Here is a 25,127-nt window from a genome sequence, read left to right on the forward strand (position 1 = left end):
AGTCGGCCGACTCGGTGTGTTCACGCCGGCTACAGGTCGACGCGCAGCCGGTATATACGCACAATACACGTGAACACGCGTCCCACGCTCTCTGTGTGTGCGGTGTGCGCGGGACACACAAGGATGGGTGGTAACGTCCCACGCCGGGCCACGTACGTACCGTACGTACCGTACGTGCTGAGGTTCGCGCGAATAAAGTAGGGATACACCGGCGGTGTTCTCGAGGCATAAAAGGTCCATGCTTGGTGTATGTCAGTGTCAGTGACGGGGAGAGGTACGGAGCGGAGAAGTGAGCAGAAGTGTGGTCACCTAGAGAGAGAGAGGGCTGACGACGGCGCGGGCGAGTCGGATCGTCGACGCCACATCGACTCGCGGTATCGAGCCGAGAACATCGGCATCACGCATCTCTCGTACACACGGGCGAACAAGCGAGAAAGGACCACGACGAACAGAAGAAACGAGTTTGTAAACGAGGCCGGTCACCGCGACAGCCTTCGGCTCCGGTCTGCTCCGGAGTGGCGCGGCCAGCGAGAGAGAGAGAGAGAGAGAGAGAAAACGGTGTAGTAAAGTAGTTGTATGTAAGACCGCGCGTGGAGAAGACACACACGTAGTCATCTCTAAGAGAACGTCGCCGAGTGCCGAGGATAAGCGAGTACACACGTCGAGCGATTAACGTACGGCTGACGAGCGAGTTTCCCGCGCGCGCGCGCGCGCGCGTTATCTGAGAAGTCGGGGAGACCGCTAATTCGACGGTGAAGTTACAGTGAATCCGAGAAGGGGATCCGAGAAAATCGCCGATGTGTATGTGTGATTTCTTGAGTTAACGAAAAATCAACGGAAAATCCGATCCCCCCGCTTCTTACCGCTTGTTCCACCGACGACCACGAGAGCTCGTGCGAAGATCGTAATCGAGTAACCAGGCTGTGAACGAGGCGCGAGCCATCGCGATGACCATTCACAAGAAAGGTGTCGGGCTGTCGAAGACGAAGGGCAAGGGGGTCGCGAAGAACGAGATGGCGACGAACTCGACGTCCTCCACGGACGTGGCGACCACGGAGACTGTCGAGGTCGTGTCCTCGAGCAGCGTGGTCGAGGAGTCGCGACAGGTAACCCAGAGCGAGTCCAGGAGCAGCGTGGTAGAGGTGACGAGCGGCAGTCGCGAGGTCATCATGGATTCGAAAGGTAACGTGATCAAGGTCATCGAGACTGCCCCGCGCAGCAGCGTCGAGCAGAGCTCGAGCCGTAGGACAGGCAAGACTTCCCAAGACTTCATAGCCGGCGAGCAAACGCAATCGATCAAGCAGGCGAGGACGAAACACGAGATCCCGCGCGAAGGCGCGGAGTCTTTCTCGGAGAGTCGCATGCTTCTTCGAGGAGAGGACGCGAGCGAGGAACGAGTCAGCCAGTCTGTGAGTCAGAGCGAGTCCCGCAGCAGGGTTCAGCAACAGTCGGTCTCGTCGAGCACCCTGACGGAGAGCACCTCGAGCGAAGACCGCACCGGACGTCGGTCCACCTCCCACGACATGAGGAACGGCGACCTCGCGCCCGTGGTCCAGACGTCGTCGAGATCAAGCGAGAGCGCTCGAATGAGCAGCGAGACGAGCGAGGCGATAACGAAGGACGGGCAGACCGTGTCGAGCACGACGAGGATCCGCGAGACCGAAGGAAGGGTCGACGACAACGGCAAGACGATGTCCACGTCGAGCCGGGAGGTCGACAGCGAATACACGGTCGATCCGACGGACGGTCGGTCCGTGAAGAAACGTAGCGACGACATCGAGAGGATCGGTGAGAAAAGCGCGTCGTATATCGGCGACTCGAAAGCGGAGAAGTCGAGCGTCGAGATCGGCGCGCGCTGCAACAAACCCGGCCAGTCCACGTGGGACGGCACGTTCGTCTACGAAAAGCCCGCCACCCCCAAAGGCAAAGCAGACGGGAAGGCGGCTCGCGATGACAAGGCCGACATCGTCGGCAAAACGGTCACCTCGAAGGTGCACGGTGACGGCTGGCGGGACAGCGAAAAGAGCGTTAAAGTCACCCAGGAGTCGTCGTCGTTGTCCTCCTCGTTCTCCGCCGAGGCGACGTCGGTTATCGATCAGGTCGTCTCGTCGAGCACGGCCGTGACTCGGGACTACAAGACCACGATGATCGACGAGGGTCGATCGTCGTCGACGACGAGCGATCGTCGCGATACCAGGTCGCGGCACCAGCTCGCCACGGACACGACGGACTTCGGCGACGAGCGGAGGAGGCACGTTGCGAGCGAGAAGTACGCGAAAGCGCCGGCTTCCGCGTGGGACGGCAGTTTCGTCGTGGAGAAAGCGGCGGAGGTGAAACGACGGCGAAACGATTCCGACAGCGACGTGTTCCTGCATCGTCGTCACGACGACGACGACGTCGTGGAGACGACGCAGCGAAGGGACTTCAAGGAGAAGAGCGTGGACGGTACGTACGAGAAGGAGTTGTCCGAGACGGCGCGCGTGGTGAAGGGTGGTGACAGCACGACGAGGTTCATCTCCGAGGAGCGGCACGACGTGAGTCGGGAGAGCAGGATCCACGTGGGCGACTCGAGCAAGGAGGAACGCACCGCTCGTGTACCCAGTCCGACTCGTCGGAGAGTCGGCAGGCCCGGCGATTCCGCGTGGAACGGCGAGTTCGTCTACGAAAGAACGCCGGACGATGGGAGGAAGAGGCCCTCGGACGTGACCGTGGTCCGACGAACGGAGAAACGCGATTCCGTCGACATTGAGGACGTCACCGAGGAGCAGAACATCTCGAACGTCTCCGAGTCGGTCTCGGCTTCTTACATCGTCGAGTACGCGAGCGCCAGCGACAGGAAGAACGTTGAGAAGGTGACGTCCGTGTCCGAGGTGATCGTGGAGGAAGACGGTCCTCCCGGCGAGGACAAGAGTACGCGTACAAGCCCCGAGAGGCAGCCCAAACCAAGACAAGACGTACCTCCTCGCTGCTACAAACCCGGCCAGTCCACGTGGGACGGCACCTTCGTCTACGAGCAGCCGAAGACACCCGACGACGCTCGTCGCAGACCGGAAGAGAGACGTACCGTCAAGACGGTCGATATCCGGGATGTCACGGAGGACAATTCGATCAACGAGGCGGACGTCACGAGCACCTCTTACATCGTCGAGCATTCGTCGAGTCAACAGAGTTTCTCGGACGTCCGAGACGCCAGTCTCTCGTCCACGATCTACGAGACGGTCATTTACGAGGGCCATCCCGTCGAGATGACGATCAGGATTGAGGAGGACGTTTCTCGGGGCAGAATCCCGACGACGGAACGTCAGACCAGTCCTACTGCGCGTCCCACAAGTCCCGAGAAGACACCCAAGGAGAGGGACCTCCGGGGCACGAAGCCCGGCTCGTCGACGTGGGACGGGACCTTCGTGCGGGAGAAACCGCAAGAGAAAAAGCGACCACCCAGCAGAGAATCCATCGATGATAGACCATCGGACTACAAACCACGTCCGGCTCACAGCCCGAAGACGTCTCCATCGGCGGATACGCCGAGGAAGCACGTCAGCGAGACCACTATCGATCTGCGGGATATCACGCGAGGCGTGTCCGGCACGTCGGAGATCCTGGAGAGCTCCGTCGTAATGGAGCAATCGAGGATGCACGAAAGTTACACGGACTCGAGCAACCTCGGCTATTCGACCACCTCGATGGAGGCTGTGATCGGCAGCGACGGGCAGCCGGTGACGACCACGCAAAAAAGCGTGACCGTTCAAGAGGGCCCTCGTAGCCCCGCGAAGAAGCCGCCCGGCGGTGACGTAATCACCACCGCTGACGTTAAAGAGAGTACTATTAAAAGCTCCGAGAAGAAGGAGTCTTATGTGGACGAGAGAAGTTACCGACCTACCAAGCCAGGTTCATCGACATGGGACGGCTCGTTCGTGCACGTGAAGCCGGAGGAGAAACTACCGGCCGACAGGAAGATACCGAAAGAAACGACCGGAGTCGCGGGTAAACCGAGCCCGTCCAGGGAAAGACCAACCGACATCACCGGTCATAGAACGTCCGTTACGATATTCGAGGACGCATCGAAGGACGTAACGAGCTCCGTCAAGCTCGAGCAAACGCTCGTCACCGACTCGAAGACGTACGACTCTTCCGAAATGTTCATCGAGGACATTAAGGAGGACATAACACGCTCGATCGATTACGACAAACCGAGACGGCCGTCCGACGAGAAACTGACACCGTCGCCTTGGAAGCGTCCGGAGGACCGCAAGGAAATCCCCGAAAAATCGCCGAGGAGTCCGGCGGACAGGACGCAGCGGCCGTTGAAGCCGGGCGCCTCCACCTGGGACGGATCTTTCGTTTACGAGAAACCGCAGGATCTGCGGAAGAAACCGACGACCGGAGAGCCGGTCGACGTGACGAGGAAACCGACGGACGATGGGAAGCCGATCAGTAAGGAGAAGGAACCGACCGAACGGAGAGAGGAGCCGGTCGTCCCGACACCGGTCCCCCGAAAACCGACGGACGACAAGAGACCGCAACAGCAGGACGTCACGGTGGTCAGATATATCGGAGATGTCGCGGATGTCTCGCGCACGTCCGAAGTGATGCAGCAATCCACTTACGTGGTCGATCAATCTTCGAGCTTCACTTCTGTGCAAGACGTCCGCGATGTTAGGGACGAGCGTGTCATCACTGAATTTACAACGGACACGCGCAAGGATGCGGTGAGTAATTCCGCGAGGTCTTCCATTGTTTCCTCTCTTCATCGTCCGCCCGTACCGGGAAATTGTTACTTAAGGTTCTCCGACTCATATCGTTCGGCGGAATAAACTTTCCGATGGAATAATATCCTTTCCCACATTATCGAGTGCATTATTTATAAAAGATAAATCGAAGCTAAATATATATATGACCGAATATGAAACATTTACACCGGCCGTCGACGTGCGTTCGGGCTGTCGGCAACTGACAGTAAGCAGACGTCGAGAGAGAGAGAGAGCAGGTACGGTAGACTTATAAAAATCTTACCGAGACACTTCCAGCTCGCAGTCCTTGCGGAAGAGACCCGAGCGATACTTTCACTTCCAAAGCGGGCGAAGGTCGTATATTCACATGCGTTGCGCCGTTGAAAATAAATCTGACGTAATACACCGCGGTTCTTGGAAGGACGGAGAAGGGTTTGAGCGGCGACGGGGAAAAAAACGGGAGACTCGTCGTTAACGAGCCCGCGTCTGGAAACGGGCGGGATCGCGTTCCTGATCGAATTTCTGCACGGCTGGAGATCGCGGATTCATCGGGACGCTGCAAAAACCCCATGCGAGAATCGATATCTCGCGTATGAAGAACGGTTTTAGGCGCAACGCGCGTCTCGCGTTATATCACGACCGTTCTCTGTACATCGCGCGTGATTGCGCGTAGAATTTAGTAATTTGCACACAACCCGTAATCTTTTCGGTCAATATAGTCGTCGGCGACTACGACGACGATAGCCTCTTACGATGAAAAATCTCGTCGCGATAACACTTCCTCCCGATTGAGAACGTGGACTTTGACGCTCGCTCGCTCGCGGAAGCCGCTTAATAGCCGCGTACAAATCAACAAATCAGGGAATTATCGCGTCGATTATTGTACCGAGATTAAATTAAAATCGACATCTCGCGTTGACGGAGCAATGACAGACTTAAACAGCCGTGTCAAGTATAAAGTCGATAGAAAAGCACGGTTAATTTGATTGCCGGTTGATTGAGTCGCGTCGAAGTTATTTACGAGGGAATATCTGCTCGTCGAGAATTCCTCACGGCATTCGGCGCGCTCTTACTTTCGGCTCGCGAGCAGGAGGTTCTACTAGTCGTCTCTAGCATGCGCCATGGGTGGGCGAGTGTAATCACCTGCAATCAGATTCAATCGGGCGTATGCAGAGTGATAATAATTACATCCGATACGAGTAAATTCCGTAGTGATGTCACTGTCCAACGTAGCCCGGCTTAATGCACGACCAATTGAATTTCACGCGTGTCCCCGCCTCGCTTATCGCGGTCGCCCTGTTAAGTGCTATAGAAATCTTAGTTAAGAGAAGTTAAGAGGTATATACGTGTGTGGCTATAGCCGCGCGCGCATACACAGACGTCATTGTGCATCACCGTGTCCGACAATAATGCGGTCGATAGTGTTAAATAAAATGACGATTTACCGCACTGCAGCGATTATATCGTTTTTCTCGTTTCACGATGATTTATTGCGCGCCGATATGTCGTAGATTTGAATATTGATGTCCTGTAATTATGCGTGATACCGACGATTTTCGCATTATGGTCGCGTCGCATCGGCTGTAAGTAACGTGTTTTCATAGAAATGCCGGATCGATATCGAACCGTGAAAATAAATGCCGCGGATTACACTTCGGACTCTCCGCTAGCGCGGTTGGCTCGGAACACTGCGAACATCAGCGTTTTCAGAACGCTGTAATTTCAAATTCCCAGTAGCTCGGTTTTAGGCTCGATGCTTTCGAACGATTTCCTCGGAAGAGATACTTCAATTCTCCTCAATTGGCAACTAATAATCTTATAACTGAGCAGCGTGAAATTTGCGACTTAATCTGAAGTTTAATAAGCCACTTCTTATATATTTTTGGTTACTAAACGCAAATCTGTGGGCGAAATGTCTGTGTAACGTCAGGACTTTGAGAAATCTGCTGTTAAAGTTGCTAAAAATCGCAATTTTAGCATTTTTCGATAATTAATAACTCAACTATGAAACGTGCTAGAAACTTCCGTTCCTAAGGTTTAGAAGGAAAGGTTGAAATTAATATTCTAGAAGATCAAAAATTATTCAGAAAAAGGCAGCTTAAAGATTATATTCATAGACAGTATAGATATGCTCTAGATCGAGTGTTAAGGAATGGGAATCGAGATGTATGAAAGAGTGCATTAGACACGCGCGTTGACACGCGAACGAGGGAGAACGCAAGAGGCATAAAACCGAGTGCATCTTCTTCCTCGACTCTCACCCCTCAAATAAAGGCAAACGATCTAGATAATCTCACGTTGAAATCTAAGTTGATGGTCAGCACGATACGTCAGTAACGTCCAAATATTACTGTTTTATCAAATTTGCACACGCCATACATTTTGTATCGTCCATTTTGAACTTCGAAGTTTCAAGTTTACGCTCGCACTCGGAGACCCCAAAACCCGCCAACTGCGCATTTCCCAATAGAAAAAAAATTTAATTCTATACGAAAGAAATCCGCATTAACCAGAAACGGAACATGCAGATGCTCGTTCTGGCTGAAGGGGACAGAATTTCTAGTTCTTATACCGTGTTTCCTGCCACCAAAATGCACCTGGTTCCCCTTCCGGCTAACGTTTTCCAACAATTTCCTACGATTTCACGTAACATTTTGTAAAACGTGCGTGGGCGTTAGAACTATCGTGTATCTTGCTCGTCTATTAGAGAGCCGAGGCGAATGCATCTCGCTCGTCAACGACAACAGTGAACTTCCCGAAGACGCGCGGAATAATCTGAAACTTCGCCCTGAGTTCGCGTTAGTACCTCAAATACCGCGATCGACGTACCGGAGTTCACGTCAACCGACGTCACCGCGAGAATATCCCGTCGCTCAAGGATACCGCGCATAATCCAAACCACGCCGGTAATTTGCGCGACGGTAGCGCGCGCGCGCGCGTGCGTGCACATTAAAAATAGACACATTCGCAATCTGTTCCGCGTTACGTGGATTATTGCGCGCTCTCTTATGACCGATTCGCACCGATTCTCGTTGCCGTGACTTTACCCCGAGGTCTCAAGATGATCGATAAAGCGCCTTGGCGAGCGCTTAACGCACGTGTTACTCGCGAATCTTACTTCATCCGTCGCTTATCAATGATATGCGCCCGGATATTTTCCGTAAATAAAGTTCTCGCTGTTGCTGCCGATGCGCGTGTTCACTGTGATTACGATCTCTCTCTCTCTCTCACTCTCTCTCAATGACGTCACTACAAGCAATTCGGAACAATCCATCTCGATAACAGGCGCGTTATACGGACGCTTCTGCTTGTTTTCGATTGTTCAACATGCAAACAGCTATATGTATGCAGAAAGATAGTTAGGGTGGAAAAAAGAGGAGGGGGGAGGGGGAGAGCTCGCCCTACTTGCATCGAGACACGATGATACGACGTTCGCGAACACGCGTGATCGCGTTTTCTCGTCGAATCTGCATTATTATTTTACGACGACGCAGGCGCGCGCGATGTCTCCTCATGTCAGATATTACGACATCGATAAATGTGATATTTTTTTAACGGCGCTCGGTCGTGTTTTGCCAATGCCGTTTCCAGACGGATGTTCCGCCAAATTTCGAGTGAAACAACACCGCACGGCGCGGCATTTGTACTTTCCTCTCTTTTTATTTGTCCCCGTGGAAAAGTTTACGAACACACGGGGTTGCACGGAAATGCATGGAAATTTAGCGAGCACCAAGTTGCACAAACGAGCTTCATTATGAGCGGTTCTCGATATTGCGAAGAAGGGGCAAATCAGCTTAAAGGCTCTCGCAGGCCTGCTTAACTGCTAATTAAATGCCAAAACTCCGGTGCGCTCACGCGAATTACCCTCAGGTGTTAAAAACGGAGGAAAGGATTTGACTAATAGTATCAGCGCGGGCGTTATTTGCTATCGAGTTGCCGCCGTTAAGTCGGCGAGCGAGCGTGCTCGCGAGGTATAATGAGCGGATTTAACGAGGCGAAAATAGACGCGCGCGAAATTTTTAAGCCGGTTCACGCGCGTCCCCACGTCGGGAAACGTCAGCATCCAAATGTGCAATTTCAACGTCAACAACGTCGTAATTAAGAATCGATCATTACAAGCGGAGAAAACGCGAGAGCCAAAAAAGAAGGAGAGAGAGAGAAAGATCTTCGATGAAAGATTCGACTTGGTTCGAAGAGACGATTCGCAATTTCGAAAGCAACCTTTACGAAACGGATCCTTCTGTGTGTAAATCCTTTGCCATCGATAGTATTACCTCTACACGGTCCGCCTCTATCTACCTGTTTCCAGAAGCGACGGCGGCGGTCCCACCAACGGCGAAACTATATATACATATATACATATATATCGCAAAAGTACGGTTCGACGGTTCGGCGAGCACGTTACACGATACGCTGTAAGCGTGCGCATAAAAGCCATACGCTCGCCGATCTCGCGTTACCTGCATTCCGTCGAACTAAGCACTACCACCGGCGCTCCTAATCTCGCTATGCCGGCGGCGGCGCTCATTATACAGCACGTTTGAAGCTCGTAATGAACGCCCGCGGAAAAACAGAGTCGCATTCACGAGTCGTTATTACGCCTTTAAGCCCGCGCAAAACGGTCCTATTTCAGGGCGTTTACGAGCGAGATTAGCCCGTCGATATAAACTCGCGAATCCCCGTGGTATATTTCTTTCTTTTCCCCCTTTTTGTCAAACGACCCTCGCGACATTGTGATCACTGAGCGGGCAAATCCGCGCGTGGCATTCAAATCCTCCGTGCGTCGCCGGTGGGCAAAGTAGCGTTAAACCTTTGCAGGTAGCAACGAGCGCATAAGTGGTCATTCATATTTAGCGGCTGCTTCTTAGCGACCCATAACGTAACACCGAACTGCGAATACTCGGTTATACCCTCGATTTCTCCATCCGCGTGTAAAACAGAGAATAAAGTTTATCGTTGCAGCACAATAGAATTCTGAATATCCGCAATTTGCATAATGATATATAATTTACCTGCGTGATTATGTTCAATGTTATGCTCCGTGTGACAATTAACCTCGCTGGTTCGCACCGCGCGTGAAAACGTTATTAGCAATAATTAACGAAACGATAATTTCGTCGCGGCTGTTGACCGTCATGAGGTATCGACCCGACGATATAGCGCTGTCGCGACGATTCGAAGGAGGAGGACACTGAGCCGAAGGATAATTCATTCGGTTTTCCTTCTCAGAGAGATGTCACCGAGTCAACGAAGGAATTTATCGATAAAGAGCAGGTGACTAGCATGGTAGCACGGGATGTCGTCGACGACACCCGATTCGATACCGTCACCGGCCACGTGCCCCGGACTTCGGCGGACTCCACGAGGAAACCGTCGCCGGAACGGCCCGGCTATCCCCGCGGAATCCCCGGACTCCGGGAAGACGACCGACCGAAACCGATCCCCGCCGCTGGGAAGCCTAGCCGACCTCCACGAGAACGCGAGAGGAGTCCGCAGAAACCGGCGGAACATGGCAGGTGAGCGAAGTTGCCGGGTCTTCCTTGACCCGAAAAAATCTGCAGGATCACGCAAAAAGTATAAAGCCGGCGGTTCGGTGCTGATTACAAAGTCGCACCGGAACAGCACGGCGATGTACTATCCAGAAAACAAAAATGTGTTATATACAATAATATAAAATTATTTATAATTGGATGCGATTTATATATGTGTGTATGCGTGAATCTCGTCTCTATATGGCTGCACATACAGTTATATGTAATTATACAACATATATATACGTATGATTATATATGTCCGCGCGAAATAAAAATACTGTTGGATAAAAAGCGGGAAAAATTGCTTGATTCAATTAAGTGTTTACATCGTGGGCAGCCATAAACGTAAACATTTACTTCAATTAAATTCGTACAACAGCACTTCTTATAGACACGGAACACGTATAATTATATATTACTATATACCGGCCACATAGAGGCAAAATTTCACATATAATCATTTCTTCCCGTATACTCAGACGCGACGTTGATTGTTCCGCAGACCTTCGGAAGTTCGACCGAAATCGCCCGAGAAGCTGCGGGATTTCCCGTTGCCGAGCAAGAAACCGCAACCGGCAGCTGGCAAGCCGAGTCGACCGGAGGAGAGACCCGTAGCGCCCAGAAGACCCGATGAGGAACCGAGCGGACCCACAAAAGCCACGGATCAGAGGCCAGCCGCGGGTAAACCCAGTCGACCCGCGGACAAGCCTCAGAAACCGAAGAAGCCCGAGCAGGCCGACAAGCCGGCAAAACGGGGAGATCAAACCCCAGACTCGCTCGAAGACGAAGACGTTCGCCCTGCGCCGATACCCGACATACTTTCGAAGATCCCTCTGAAGGAACAATGCATCTGCGAGCTCTGTACCTGCGGGTGAGTCCTCAACACGATCGTACCTTCTTTCCTTCTCTTACGGGTAAATGACAGTCGAACTCGAGGGACGTTCTACGTTGAATCAACCTTGAAACACCATACTTGACTATATCGCGCCCATTAATTTTCTCAAGCAAATAGCGTTTTTTGGGGATAAGAAAATTTCAGGCTTCTTTCAAAATTAAATTAAATCTCTCCCAAACGTCAATTCCGTAATTCCGACGACACAGGCCGCGTTCCTGACATCCCGGCATATAATATTTAAATACGTAATACGTTTCGAAATATCCACTTCTCCGGTAGTTATTAATAGTTGAAAGTGGTTAGCCGGGTGTCGTATATCCGGTATGGTGAAATCGGGACTCGCGGGAAGTGTGGTGTTCTCGAGTTCAAGATTGAGACGCTCGATCTGACCGGGATACCGCCTGGGCGCGTCGCAACACGTCCCTGTTGCAAAACTGACGATGAAGATATCGCGGAAGGCAACAATATCAAGTAATATAGCCCACGCGAGCACGATTCGATTCGATCCGTACGCTCGTCCGAGATGAGCACGGCTGACCTACTTCCGAACGCTATTAACGAGATCGGAATACAAAACCTGGCCGTAGCCGAGATGCAAATTGACGGGAAGAGCGGCAGATTGTCCTCAAGGCCATCTTTCGTGCTCTGTTTAATTCGCCCCGACGATCTATCCGCAGTCCGTTGCCGGAGGATTCGTTAAACACGAGTCTGTATCGCGCTGCTTCGACGTTTCGTCCCGAGATGCGAGAGCCAGCCGGCGGGAATATATTTATTTCACGTCAACTCGCTGATTAATGGCCGTCTTCGCCTCATTTCATCTCGAGCCGATGAAAAAAGGAATTACCGAAAGCTTAAGCAGAAAGATATTAACATGGGCGAAACGGTCGGAAATTTATTCGAGAGGAGAACGACATTGGCGGCTTTCTTTTTTTTAGGACGTTATACGCGCGTGTGCGTAGAGCGCGCGAAAGTAGGCCGCGAGACAGATCCTTTTACGGCAGGTTGTACCCGGCCCGATCGCAAATCATCGTGCGATTCCTTCCTTATTTGAGCGAACCTCGAGCCACGTCGATTGTGCGCGCGCGACGGATGACGGATCGTGTAGAAATTTACGATACAGCCTCGGTAATTGCATTTGGACACATCGTCAGCCGCGAAGGATATTCGTCGCCATCCTCCGGGGATGACGCCGGCTGATTATGTGGTACGAGATTAACGTCGCTGCATTGCAAACTTTTTGACGCGCAAATTCCTCTCAAGGTTCTCGCACGGGAACGAGGAAGGGAAAAAGATGAGAAAAATATCCGAGTATCTCGGGTAAACGCGCGCGGCAATCGATATCAACGCCTCGAAAGTTTCAGCAAAATGACTTTCTTTTTAATTAACTTTCAATATTCGTGACCTTCGCCAATGGCAGTAGCTATCGAGCCGCGCCACGTGTATGTGTGCATGCGTGCATGTGTACACGCGAATAAATCCGACACTATCGTCGGGTTAGAAATCCTGACCCGGATAGGATCGCGCACGGTGCAAAGAGATTCGACCGACCGGGGAGTAGCTGGTGGAAAATTAGCCGTTCCGCGGCCGCCTCGAGTAGTAATTGGCGGCTCGTTTTAGTTGCCGCGGCGATTAGTCGCCGGAAATTTCTACGTGAGTCCGAAATTTCTACTCCGACTCTCTTCGAGGGAGCTGCCGGTGTAACTTCTCTGCGGGCTTCATCGTCGGCTCTGGAGGGATGTTCGGCGCGTCACGTTGCACGCGTGGTTTTAGCCGATCGAAAATACACGATGACCTCCCCCCCCACGTCGTCCCCGATCGAGTCTGACTTTTACGGAGTTGTATTTCGCAATATCCCGCTGCGAAGAGGCAGAAGAGAAGGACGGCGAGAGGGTGGGAGAATGACAATGACTGAATCTCGATATCGCTCGATGCACGGCTGGAAGCAGGATGAAATCGCGTTCTCCAAATACGTCGAATCGCTCTGCATAAAATATTGGCAAGAGCGGGCCCGTTTCTTCTTCCCCGCCATCTACGGCGACCGATCGGCATCGTGAAACGTGAAAAGTATCGGCCGAAGTGACGCGTGTCGCTCGGAAAGGAGAGCCGGTCGGCTTTTCGTCGATTAATTCGATTAATTAATGTCGAGGGAGAACGTCATCTCGCGCGGCCGTTCGACAAGATCTCGAGAGGCGCATCAATTTGCAGATGAAGGGTATTGCGAAAAATTCGCGATATGGTCAGATTATGTAAGAACTCGATTGGTATTCCTGCGGCCGGGGGAACGTCTAATTAGCTCGAACAGGCAGAGATAACGATTCATCTTGCGTGAGAACGCGCTTCGTTAATACGCACGTTGCGTCGGTTTGGCTAACGAGATCTCTCCCTGTCGAGTCGCGCATGAATGAAAGATTTCTCAAGTGTTGCGCGACGAATGTTTCCAGCTCATCGACTTGAATCGGTTTAAGTGAATCAAATCCTCGTAATGTTGAACGTTACGATCGACGAGCTTTGTAATCCACCGACATTATCATACAACGCGCACTTAGAAGATTGTCTCTGTTAATTAACAACGCGTAATATATTACGGCTAATTGTACAAGATACTCTTCGGAACGGTGTGTGTGCGTCGAGCGAGCCTACCGCACCGTCGGGGAATTAATGAGTCTCGTTAAAAAAGAATGGCGCCTATAATGGAGCAAGTGGTTGCGTGACAATAACTGCCTAGAGAGAGACCGCAATTACACGAATCCGGCGTAGGTTTTTACGACGCAGATTGCGCTCCGCTTGTACGCGTGTTGTGTCCGGTCGTGCGCGGCAACGGCTCGCTGTGAACACCAGCTGTACAACTAACGAAGCATCGAGGATCACGACACAATCGGACGGACTTTCACGCTCACGATAAAAGGGACTCACGAGTCCTTCCGTGTGCAGCACTTTGAAACCGGCGATGTTTCCCGGTGCTATTTGCGCCGCATGCTCTATTTTTCTCCGGGCCGGAATGATCCCTCGCGAATGTTCTTCTTGTTCTTATATTATAATATTCAACAGGCGTGTGCGTATCGCCGATGTTCGCTCCGCCGTGATTGGAATTTGAATCCGTCGTGATCATTTCAGACGGCATCGTTGCCCGCACAACCTCCCCGACGAACACCTCGACATTTCGCACGACGAGTCGATGAGCGCGGTGAGCTCCTATCGGCAGGAGTACGACGAGAAACACGTGGAGAGGCAGACGAGATACTATCACGAGGACCAACTGCATGTAGGCGGCGAATTTATCGGGGAGAGGCGTGCCGATTACGTGGCTACCAAAGGCGAGAGAGCGCCCGTCAGGAAGCCGCAGGATCATCTCAAACCGGAGGGCGAATTCGTCAGGAGGCCGAAGGAGGAAGCGCCCGTGAGGGGCGAGAGGGCACCGGTGAAGAAACCGCAGGACAATCTGAAGCCGGAGGGCGAATTCGTCGGCAGACCTCGGGAGGAAGCGCCGAAGTTTGGCGAACGAGCGCCGGTCACCAAGCCGAAGGATACCTTGAAATTCGAAGGGGACTTCGACAGTAAGTCCCGACGCGTCGTTCGAATATAGTAATAATAATAATATAATAATAACTTCATTCGTGTGCGTCTCAATCCGTTCAATATATCGATGGATTCATTTTCTCCCGCAAGAAACTTCAAATTCAATCCGCTGGCTTTTAACAGTTTTTTTTACAGTTTCGAAATATATATCTTAGAACGAGTAATCTTTCGCAAAAACGATATCACGATGTGGATGACAGGAGGTTCCTTTATCGCTTTTCAGCTACCACGACGACCGAGCTGGTCTTTACCGGGGCTCCCGGCGAACGACCCAGCCCGATCCGCCGCAACACGTACACGAAGGTGGAGGGTGATTTCATTGACGAAACTACGACACGGTCCCAGTATGTTGATCATCGCACTGTTCAACGCGCCGAAATCGTCCGGCGAACGGATAACCTCACCGTGGGAGAGGGTGAATTCACGGTGGGTGGAGTGTCCGCGCAGATCGAAATGATAATCCTTGCTCTACGTGCTTCTTGTTAGCTTATCGTTTTTAAAAATTGTGTCTCAGGGTACCTCTCATATCAAGGAGGACTTCCAGACTCATGTTATCGAGCGTGAACCTCAATGGCGACCGAAATATCCTGAGGAGACCGATCGGTTCTATAGCAAAACCGATGTGATGGACAGTACCACCACCACTCAGGAACAATATCGAACCTTTGATCAGACGGATTACAGAAATACCACTGTAGTTAGGAGGGCGGACAATCTGAGACCCGAAGGACCCTTCGAGGCATCGCCTCACACGAAAGATGAATACATTGCACCGATATTATCACGTAGACCGGAACCACAGAAACCGAAAGATAATTTAAAACCCGAAGGACCATTCGAAGGACGACCTAAGGATGATTATAAACCAACGAGAGGCGAGCGAGCTGACGTTAAGCGTCCCGAGGATAATCTAAGACCGGAAGGACCGTTCGAAGGCCGACCTAAGGACGATTATAAGCCAACCAGAGGTGAACGTGCTGATGTTAAACGTCCCGAGGATAACTTACGTCCTGAAGGGCCATTCGTGGGGCGTCCTAAAGATGATTACAAGCCAACTAAAGGCGAGCGCGCTGATGTTAAACGTCCTGAAGATAATTTGAGACCAGAAGGACCATTTGAAGGACGTCCTAAGGATGATTATTCACCTAAACGCGGAGAACGTCCTGAGGTGAAACGCCCTGAAGACAACTTACGTCCTGAAGGACCGTTCGAAGGCCGACCTAAAGATGATTACAAGCCAACTCGGGGCGAACGTGCTGACGTCAAACGCCCTGAGGATAATTTGAGACCCGAAGGTCCATTCGAAGGACGTCCTAAGGATGATTATTCGCCTAAACGCGGAGAACGTCCTGAGGTGAAACGCCCTGAAGACAACTTACGTCCTGAAGGACCGTTCGAAGGCCGACCTAAAGATGATTACAAGCCAACTCGGGGCGAACGTGCTGACGTCAAACGCCCTGAGGATAATTTGAGACCCGAAGGTCCATTTGAGGGACGTCCTAAGGATGATTTCTCTCCGAAGAGAGCGGATCGCCCAGAAGTGAAACGGCCGCAGGATAACTTACGACCTGAGGGTGATTTTGTGGATCGTCCGAAAGATCGGTATACACCTGGAGAGAAACGTACACCGATTAGACATCCGGATAATTTATATCCTGAGGGTGATTTCGAAAGACCCGAACTGATACCTTATGGTCCCGGTGATAGAGCTGCCATTGTGCGTCACCCGGACAATCTGTTCCCGATTGGAGAATTTCCAGACAGGGAAGTCGAACCTTTCCGACCAGCTGAGCGAAGAACACCTATTAAACCCGATGATAACCTTCGTCCGGAAGGTGACTTCATAGGAAAGCCCAAAGACGATTACAGACCGACTAGAGGAGAACGCGCTGATGTCAAGAAACCGGAAGATAATTTGAGACCAGAAGGACCATTCGAAGGTCGGCCTAAGGATGATTACAGCCCTAAAAGAGCGGAGCGTCCAGAGGTGAAGAAACCGCAGGACAATCTAAAATCGGAAGGACCTTTCGAAGGACGGCCTAAGGATGATTTTAAACCAACTAAAGGAGATCGTGCAGACGTCCAGCGTCCGGAAGATAACTTGAGACCCGAGGGACCCTTCGAAGGACGTCCTAAAGACGATTATTCGCCTAAGCGTGCTGAGCGTCCCGAAGTAAAACGTCCGGAGGACAACTTACGACCAGAGGGTCCTTTCGAGGGACGCCCGAAGGATGACTACAAGCCGACTAAGGGAGACCGTGCGGATGTCAAGCGACCGGAAGATAACCTAAGACCGGAAGGGCCTTTCGAAGGACGTCCGAAAGACGATTACATGCCAAAGCGTGCCGAACGTCCCGAAGTGAAACGTCCAGAAGATAATCTACGTCCCGAAGGTGATTTCCAGAGGCCAGCGAAGGAGCCTGTTGGCCCGGCGGAGAGACGCACTCCGATTAAACATCCGGATAATCTGAGACCCGAAGGCGAATTCGAACGACCGGATCAAGAAGCTTATCGTCCGGCTGAGCGGCCAACAGTCAAGAAACCAGTAGATAATCTGAAACCAGAAGGCGAGTTTGAGAGACCTCGTCCTGAGAAATACTCCCCGGCGGAAAAACGAACGCCTGTGAAGCACCCGGATAATTTGAAACCGGAAGGAGAATTCATCGGCAAGCCCAAGGATTTCACACCCACCAAAGGCGATCGCGCGGATGTTAAACGGCCGGAAGACAACTTAAGACCGGAAGGACCTTTCGAAGGACGCCCGAAGGACGATTACTTGCCCAAACGTGCTGAACGTCCCGAAGTGAAGCGCCCGGAGGACAACTTACGGCCCGAGGGTCCATTCGAAGGACGCCCGAAGGATGACTTCTCGCCAAAGCGCGCCGAACGTCCTGAAGTAAAACGTCCGGAGGATAATCTACGTCCTGAAGGCGACTTCGAAAGACCGGAGAAGGCGCCTATTGGACCAGCGGAGAGACGCAGTCCGATTAAACATCCAGATAACCTCAAGCCGGAAGGTGAATTCGTTGGCAGACCGAAAGAAGATTTCACACCTACCAAAGGTGATCGCGCGGACGTTAAGAGACCGGAAGACAATCTGAGACCAGAGGGGCCATTCGAGGGCAGGCCGAAGGATGACTATCGACCGGTGCGTGGAGAACGCGTTGACATCGTTAAACGCACGGACAATTTGCGTATGGAAGGAGATATCGAGACGTACAGATCCAGAGATGAATACACCGACTTCCTGATACGCGAGAGAAGCGAAATCACGCGGTACGAAGACAACTTACGTATGGAGGGTGAATTCATCGATACGAGAACACGAGACGATTACAAAGTCGTTAAAGGCGAACGCATGGACGTTATTAAGCATCTTGACAATTTGAAGCCGGAAGGTCCATTCGAAGGCCGTCCGAAGGACGATTACTCGCCCAAGAGAGCCGAGAGACCGGAGATCAAGAAGCCGGAAGATAATCTGAAACCGGAAGGTGACTTCGTACGTCGACCAAAAGAGGAAGCTCCCAAAAAGGGCGAGAGAGCCGATGTTAAGAAGCCGAAGGATAATTTACGTCCGGAAGGCGACTTCGAGAGGCCGGAGAAGAAACCAATTGGTCCAGCGGAGAGGCGTTCTCCGATTAAACATGCGGACAATCTGAAACCGGAGGGTGAGTTTGAAAGACCGAGACCTGAAGAATTCAAGCCTGCCGAAAGACCTGTCGTGAAGAAACCGCACGATAACTTGAAGCCAGAAGGTGAGTTCGTCTCGAGACCGAAGGAAGAAGCGCCGAAGAGAGGCGATCGAGCTGACGTGAAGAAGCCCAAAGACAATCTTCGTCCCGAAGGCGACTTCGAGAGGCCGGAAAAGGCGCCTATTGGACCGGCGGAGAGACGCAGTCCGATTAAACATCCGGATAATTTGAAGCCCGAAGGCGATTTCGAACGACCTTATCAAGAAACTTACCGTCCGGCTGAAAGACCAGAAGTTAAGAAACCAGTAGACAATTTGAAACCAGAAGGTGAGTTCGTCTCGAGGCCGAAAGATGAAGCGCCGCAGAGAGGCGATCGAGCTGACGTGAAGAAACCCAAAGACAATTTACGTCCCGAAGGCGATTTCGAGAGACCGGAAAAGGCGCCTGTTGCACCAGCGGAGAGACGCAGTCCGATTAAACATCCGGATAATCTCAAGCCAGAAGGTGAATTCATCGGCAGACCGAAAGAAGATTTCACGCCCACCAAAGGTGATCGCGCGGACGTTAAGAGACCGGAAGATAATCTGCGACCGGAGGGGCCATTCGAAGGCCGGCCGAAGGATGACTATCAACCGGTGCGTGGAGAACGCGTCGACGTTATCAAACGCACCGATAACTTGCGCATGGAGGGAGATATCGAGACGTATAGATCCAGAGATGAATATACCGACTTCCTGATACGCGAGAGAAGCGAAATCACGCGGTACGAAGACAATTTACGTATGGAGGGTGAATTCATCGATACGAGAACACGAGACGATTACAAAGTCGTTAAAGGCGAACGCATGGACGTTATTAAGCATCTTGACAATTTGAAGCCGGAAGGTCCATTCGAAGGCCGTCCGAAGGACGATTACTCGCCCAAGAGAGCCGAGAGACCGGAGATCAAGAAGCCGGAAGATAATCTGAAACCGGAAGGTGACTTCGTACGTCGGCCCAAGGAGGAAGCGCCTAAAAAGGGCGAGAGAGCCGATGTTAAAAAACCGAAGGATAATTTACGTCCGGAAGGCGACTTCGAGAGGCCGGAGAGGAAACCAATCGGTCCCGCGGAGAGGCGTTCTCCGATTAAACACGCGGATAATCTCAAACCGGAGGGTGAGTTCGAGAGACCGAGGCCTGAAGAATTCAAGCCCGCGGAGAGACCGGTCGTGAAGAAACCGCACGATAACCTGAAACCGGAAGGTGAGTTCGTCTCCAGACCGAAGGAAGAGGCGCCGAGGAAGGGTGACAGAGCCGACGTGAAGAAGCCTAAAGATAATCTCAAGCCCGAAGGTGACTTCGAGAGGCCGGAGAAGGCGCCGATCGGTCCCGCCGAGCGGCGTTCTCCGATCAAACATCCGGATAATTTGAGACCGGAAGGTGACTTCGAGCGGCCGAGGCACGAAGAGTACCACCCGGCAGAGAGACTTCGAGTGAAGAAGCCGACGGATAATCTCAAGCCAGAAGGCGAGTTCGAGCGACCGCAGCCGAAGAAGATCAAACCAGCCGAGAAGAGGACTCCGATCAAACATCCAGATAACTTGAAACCAGAAGGCGACTTCGTCGGCCGTCCGCGGGAAGACGCGCCTCAGCGCGGAGAACGAGCCGATGTCAGAAAGCCGCAGGACAATCTGCGGCCGGAAGGTGACTTCGAAAGGCCGGAGAAGAAAGCAGTCGGTCCAGGGGAAAGGAGAACTCCGATCAGGCACGCGGATAACTTGAAGCCGGAAGGCGATTTTGTGGGCAAGCCTAAAGAAGAGGCTCCGAAGAGGGGAGATAGAGCTGACGTGAAGAGACCGGCGGATAATCTCAAGCCCGAAGGAGACTTCGAGAGGCCCGAGAAAGCTCCGATCGGGCCGGCGGAAAGACGTTCTCCGATCAAACATCCCGATAACTTGCGACCTGAGGGTGAATTCGCGACTCGTCCGAGGAAAGAGACGCCGCTGAAGGGCGACAGGGTGGACGTGACGAAACCGAAGGACAACTTACGACCGGAGGGTGAATTCGAGAGGCCTCAGAAGTCGCCGATCGGCCCGGCGGAACGGCGCACGCCCATCCGACACGAAGACAACCTATATCCGGAGGGCGAGTTCGTCGGACGGCCGAAGGACGATTTTGTTCCGAAGCGTGCCGACCGGCCGGTTCAGAAGAAGCCTAAGGACAACTTGAAGCCGGAGGGTGAGTTCGTAGGGAAGCCCAAGGACGATTACAAGCCGACCAGAGGAGAGAGAACGGAGCTCGTGGTGCATCGGGACAATCTGAGGATGGAAGGCGACATTGACGTCTACCGATCTCGCGACGACTACACGGCGACGACGAGGCGCGAGCGCGTGGATATCGTTCTCCGCGAGGATAACCTGAAGATCGAGGGCGAATTCATCGATATCAATCGACGGGATGATTACCACGTCACCCGCGGCGAACGTAGCGAGATCGTCAGACGCGAGGACAACCTTCGTCCGGAGGGCGACTTCGAGCGTCCGGAGAAGTCGCCGGTCGGTCCCGCGGAAAGGAGATCTCCCATCAAGCATCCCGACAACTTGAAGCCGGAAGGTGACTTCGTGCAACGACCGAAGGAGCTCGCGCCTGTCAAGGGTGACCGAGCGGTCGTGAAAAAGCCGCGTGACAACCTGAAACCCGAGGGCGACTTCGAGAGACCGACGAAGTCGCCCGTTGGCCCCGGCGAGCGACGATCGCCCATCAAGCATCCGGACAATCTTCATCCGGAGGGCGATTTCATCGGCAGACCGAAGAAGGACACGCCGCTGCGGGGTGACCGAGCGGACGTGAGGAAGCCGAAGGACAACCTTCGTCCCGAGGGAGAATTCGCGAAGCGCACGCCGAAGAAGGTGGAGCCGGCCGAGCGGAGGACTCCGATCAAGCACGAGGACAACCTGCATCCCGAGGGAGACTTCTACATGGCGCCTAAGGACGACTTCACTCCGAAGTGGGGAGATCGCTCACCGGCCAAGAGGCCTCAGGACAATCTCCGTCCCGAGGGTGAAATGGAAGTATCGCCCTCCTCGAAGGACGATTACAAGCACGTAAACGGAGAACGTGTGGAAGTGCGTCGTCACGAGGACCACCTGCGCATGGAGGGGCAAATGGACGTTCGTCGTTCGCGAGACGATTACAAGAAGATCACGAGGACGGAGAGGGTGGACGTGAAGAAGCGCGAGGACAACCTCAGGATGGAGGGCGAATTCATCGACGTGCGTCGCAAGGACGATTACGTGCACGTTGTCCGCGTCCCGATCAGGAGGCATCCGGACAACCTGCGCCCGGAGGGAGACTTCGACACGCCCCAGAAGACGGTGGTCGGCCCCGGGGAGAGGAGGTCGCCGATCAAACATCCGGACAACCTGAAGCCGGAGGGCGATTTCGAGCGCAGAACACCGGACAAGATCGGCCCGGGCGAGCGGCGATCGCCGATACGTCACGCCGACAATCTGAAGCCGGAAGGCGACTTCGTCGGCCGTGCTCGCGACGATTTCACCGGCAGGCGAGCGGAGAGGAGCGAGATCGTGAGGAGGGAGGATAATCTGAGGATGACGGGCGATTTCGAGGGTACGACGTCGCACAAGTCGACCTACACGGTCGTGCGTGGCGAGCGCGCGGACGTCAAATCACACGAGGACAACCTGAGAATCAGCAGCGGCGCCATGGAGACGAAGACCACCAGCAAGGACGCGTATACACCGTCGAGACGCGAGGTGTCTCCCACCGGTAAAACGGTGAACCGTCGCAGGCACATGGAATCGTCGATCACGCTCGGCGACGACACCGCCGTGATGACCACGACGAATCAGCGTAACTACAACACGTACACGAAGCGCGCAGGGAAGGACGTAGCGGCGAAGATGAGCAAGATGGAGTCCGACAGCAGGAAGACCACGGAGTCGCAGACTCTCGCGGACGGAACGGTCGTGACGACCGTGAGACGGACGACGACTTCCGCTCAGTCCGATAATCAGAGAGTCACTAACGCCCAGACTAACGTCAGTCATCAGCACGTTACCGAGCGGCGCGCGATCCAACCGATCGACGGTCCCACGGACTCGCGAAAGACGAGCGAGCAGCATCACTCGCGATCCTCGCAGAACCTCGCGCAGACACGTCGAACGCTCGAGGACAGGTCGATCACGGAGGCGCAGAGTCACCGTGGACAGATCCTGCGGGAGGACACGTCTCGTTACGCGGTCGACGCCACGCACGGCGAGCATCATCACCACCGGCAGCAACACCAGCAGCACGTCGAGCGTCACCAGCAGGAAGCGAGCAAACGCGACTACGTGAACACGCAGCACATGGAGAGCCGGCAGAGCGTCACGAGGTCCTCCGCGAAGCAACACGAGCAACACACGCAGCACTCCAGTCAGGTACGATACCACACGACGCAATCGAGCAGCCCGGAATTCCGGCAAGCGATCAACGGGCAAACGACGGGTGGGGAACGATCGCAGGTGGACTCGGCCGCGAGGGTCAGTCATCATCGGAAGAACGTGATATCCTCCTCGGCGGCGGACGTGAGCAACGCCGTGCTCCACCGACGCGGCGTCGCCTCCTCCACCGAGGCGCTGCACACGATCTCGTCGACGGCGGCGGATCAGCGCAAGAGCATCTCCAACCTGGCCGAGAGCGGCCAGTACATCAGCAACTCCAGCCAGAGCAGCGACAGACGGAGTCTGACCTCGCTGCACCGCAGCGCGAAGGATGTCAATCCCTGGGCGGCTTCCAGTTACGAACGCCCGCAGAGAATCGTGCGGCAGGACAACCTGACGGTCGGCGGGAAATTCTACTCGCAGAGCGAGGCCAAGAACTACGGCAACTTCTCGAGCACTCAGAGAGTTGAGAGGGTTCACAGGCAGAGCAACGTGTCCAACATTAATCTGGGCGAAGGCGGTACCGCCACTTCCAGCATGTACAAGAAGGAATTTGTGCCCAGGCACCGAGGACCCTGTCCGGCCGCTCTGTTGGAGGCCAAACCGGCGCCCTTCAAGCACACCAGAGACACGCCGAAGCACAAGTTCTATTTACCCGTCATATCCAACTGAGTCGAATCGCACGAGTTCGACCTTCTCCGATGTGGTTTTTTTTTTTTTTTTTTAAAATNATTGAAGTCGCGGATTTTGCGTGTGCACGCGGAAAGCAGATTAACGTAAATTGATTTATCGGGATTGAATATAACTGTATCTTATATACATCGACCGTCGGGGATGAAGTTGCGTTGAAAAGTAGAAAAGTAGAAAATTTACGCATATCTCGCGTAGTGAAGTTCACTTCCGAGGTGTTCGGACATTTCCATGACTGATGATCTGAGAGTAAAAGTTGTCTCGAATAATGCGGGCTGTGATGAACTCGCACTATTGGAAAGTTAATTTACGTCGCAACCGTTGAAACGTCACTGTGGGCAAACGGGATCGTGAATGCATAATCGTTTTTAAATTGCAACGTCAACGAATGAGATTTCATTTATCGTGATAAATGGCTCCTCAGAGCAATATTAAATACATAATCTATTGAGAAATATATATATACATATACATATATAATTAATGTATACCAGCGATATACGCTGTCCCCTTTTAGGATGCGATCGCAAGCGAAAGTATAATAATTACATGGTCGATAATTACTAACTTTTATCTGCCGGCGAGCGGATAGCTGCCCATTATGGATTCCTTTCTTCTTGAAACACGTGTATACAAAGCAATAACTAGAGCTTAAATCCGTGATACGGTCGAATCTAATCGAACATTAGTTTCGTCCAATAATTAGAACGTAGTACATGCAATCATATTATTCTATTTCGCTGACACCATCATATAAGGTTTTTATATGACAATGAGTTCTTCGCGCTTACGTTTTATTTAATTTTCAGCTTATTTTATCGTTACGCATATAATCTAGCGTTATATTCCACACAAAAAAATATATATATATATTTCCAGCAATATATTAAACGAAGGTCGCACGACACATTTTCCCCTTTATGTTTTTCCGTTAATTAACGCCCGTTATGAATTATTTACTGGATGTTGGTTTATTTACTTTATTTACTGAACATTTATTTTAATCGAATAAAATCGTTCCGCAATAATTTGTTGAGTTTTATGTTTTGTTACCTTCATCTTTATTTTATTAATGCACCCACGCGAAAACGTTGTACACACGATAGAAAATTACTCGATGTTATTATTTGCTGCCCGCACAGTATAACGTTCATGTACATATCGATGTATAGTTATGTATATCACCGAAGTTAATTAATTAACAAAGAGACTATAAATAGATCTAGTTGAAAGTGACTATAGAAGTTCAGCTGAAAGCGATTATAAATTAATGGTTTATCTATTTATACTCTTGAGATCTATTTCACCGAAACGATTGAACTCTTTAAGTAATTAGGTAATTTGAGACGAAGGATCTGCCGTTAAAACACGATCCGGAGAAGGTAAAGTAAGGTTGTACATATGTAACGTAGGATGACAATCGGATCCTGTTAATAGATATTGTCGGCACGGCCATGGGCAATTCACAAATAATGTGAATGGATGAAGCTTCACAGGCCGTTGCTGACGCGAAAAGAGATCTCAGTTATGTTCCTAATTTCCTTTGAAACTCGGCTGCATGGAGACAATAACGACTCTGGTGCGTATGC

General features: G+C 52.3%; 1 protein-coding gene across 2 annotated transcripts; it reads left to right on the top strand.

The window, feature by feature from the left end:
• The first annotated feature begins 273 nt into the window (after positions 1–273).
• LOC106745575 (titin) lies at positions 274–23,572 on the top strand. Of its 2 annotated transcripts, XM_014621275.1 has the most exons (7): positions 274–4,709; positions 9,960–10,246; positions 10,767–11,135; positions 14,274–14,713; positions 14,959–15,161; positions 15,250–16,030; positions 16,217–23,572. In XM_014621275.1, exons 1-7 carry the CDS (start codon positions 948–950, stop codon positions 23,518–23,520), a joined length of 13,146 nt encoding a protein of 4,381 aa, XP_014476761.1. In that variant the 5' UTR covers positions 274–947; the 3' UTR covers positions 23,521–23,572. The 2 variants fall into 2 exon arrangements, with proteins under 2 accessions (XP_014476761.1, XP_014476760.1); XM_014621274.1 differs by having other exon boundaries at positions 15,250–23,572.
• Positions 23,573–25,127: the final 1,555 nt, after the last annotated feature.

Source organism: Dinoponera quadriceps, unplaced genomic scaffold (genome assembly GCF_001313825.1).
Source record: "Dinoponera quadriceps isolate SergipeBrazil2010 unplaced genomic scaffold, ASM131382v1 scaffold1476, whole genome shotgun sequence".
Taxonomy (NCBI): Eukaryota; Metazoa; Arthropoda; class Insecta; order Hymenoptera; family Formicidae; genus Dinoponera; species Dinoponera quadriceps.

What these genes read in the sequence shown, in the direction of transcription:
- LOC106745575 (XM_014621274.1), top strand. Translation starts at nt 948, where the DNA reads ATGACCATTCACAAGAAAGGTGTCGGGCTGTCGAAGACGAAGGGCAAG. An exon ending in AAACCGGCGGAACATGGCAG is followed by an intron (nt 10,247 to 10,766) that starts GTGAGCGAAGTT and finishes ATTGTTCCGCAG; the next exon opens with ACCTTCGGAAGTTCGACCGA. An exon ending in TGGGAGAGGGTGAATTCACG is followed by an intron (nt 15,162 to 15,249) that starts GTGGGTGGAGTG and finishes ATTGTGTCTCAG; the next exon opens with GGTACCTCTCATATCAAGGA.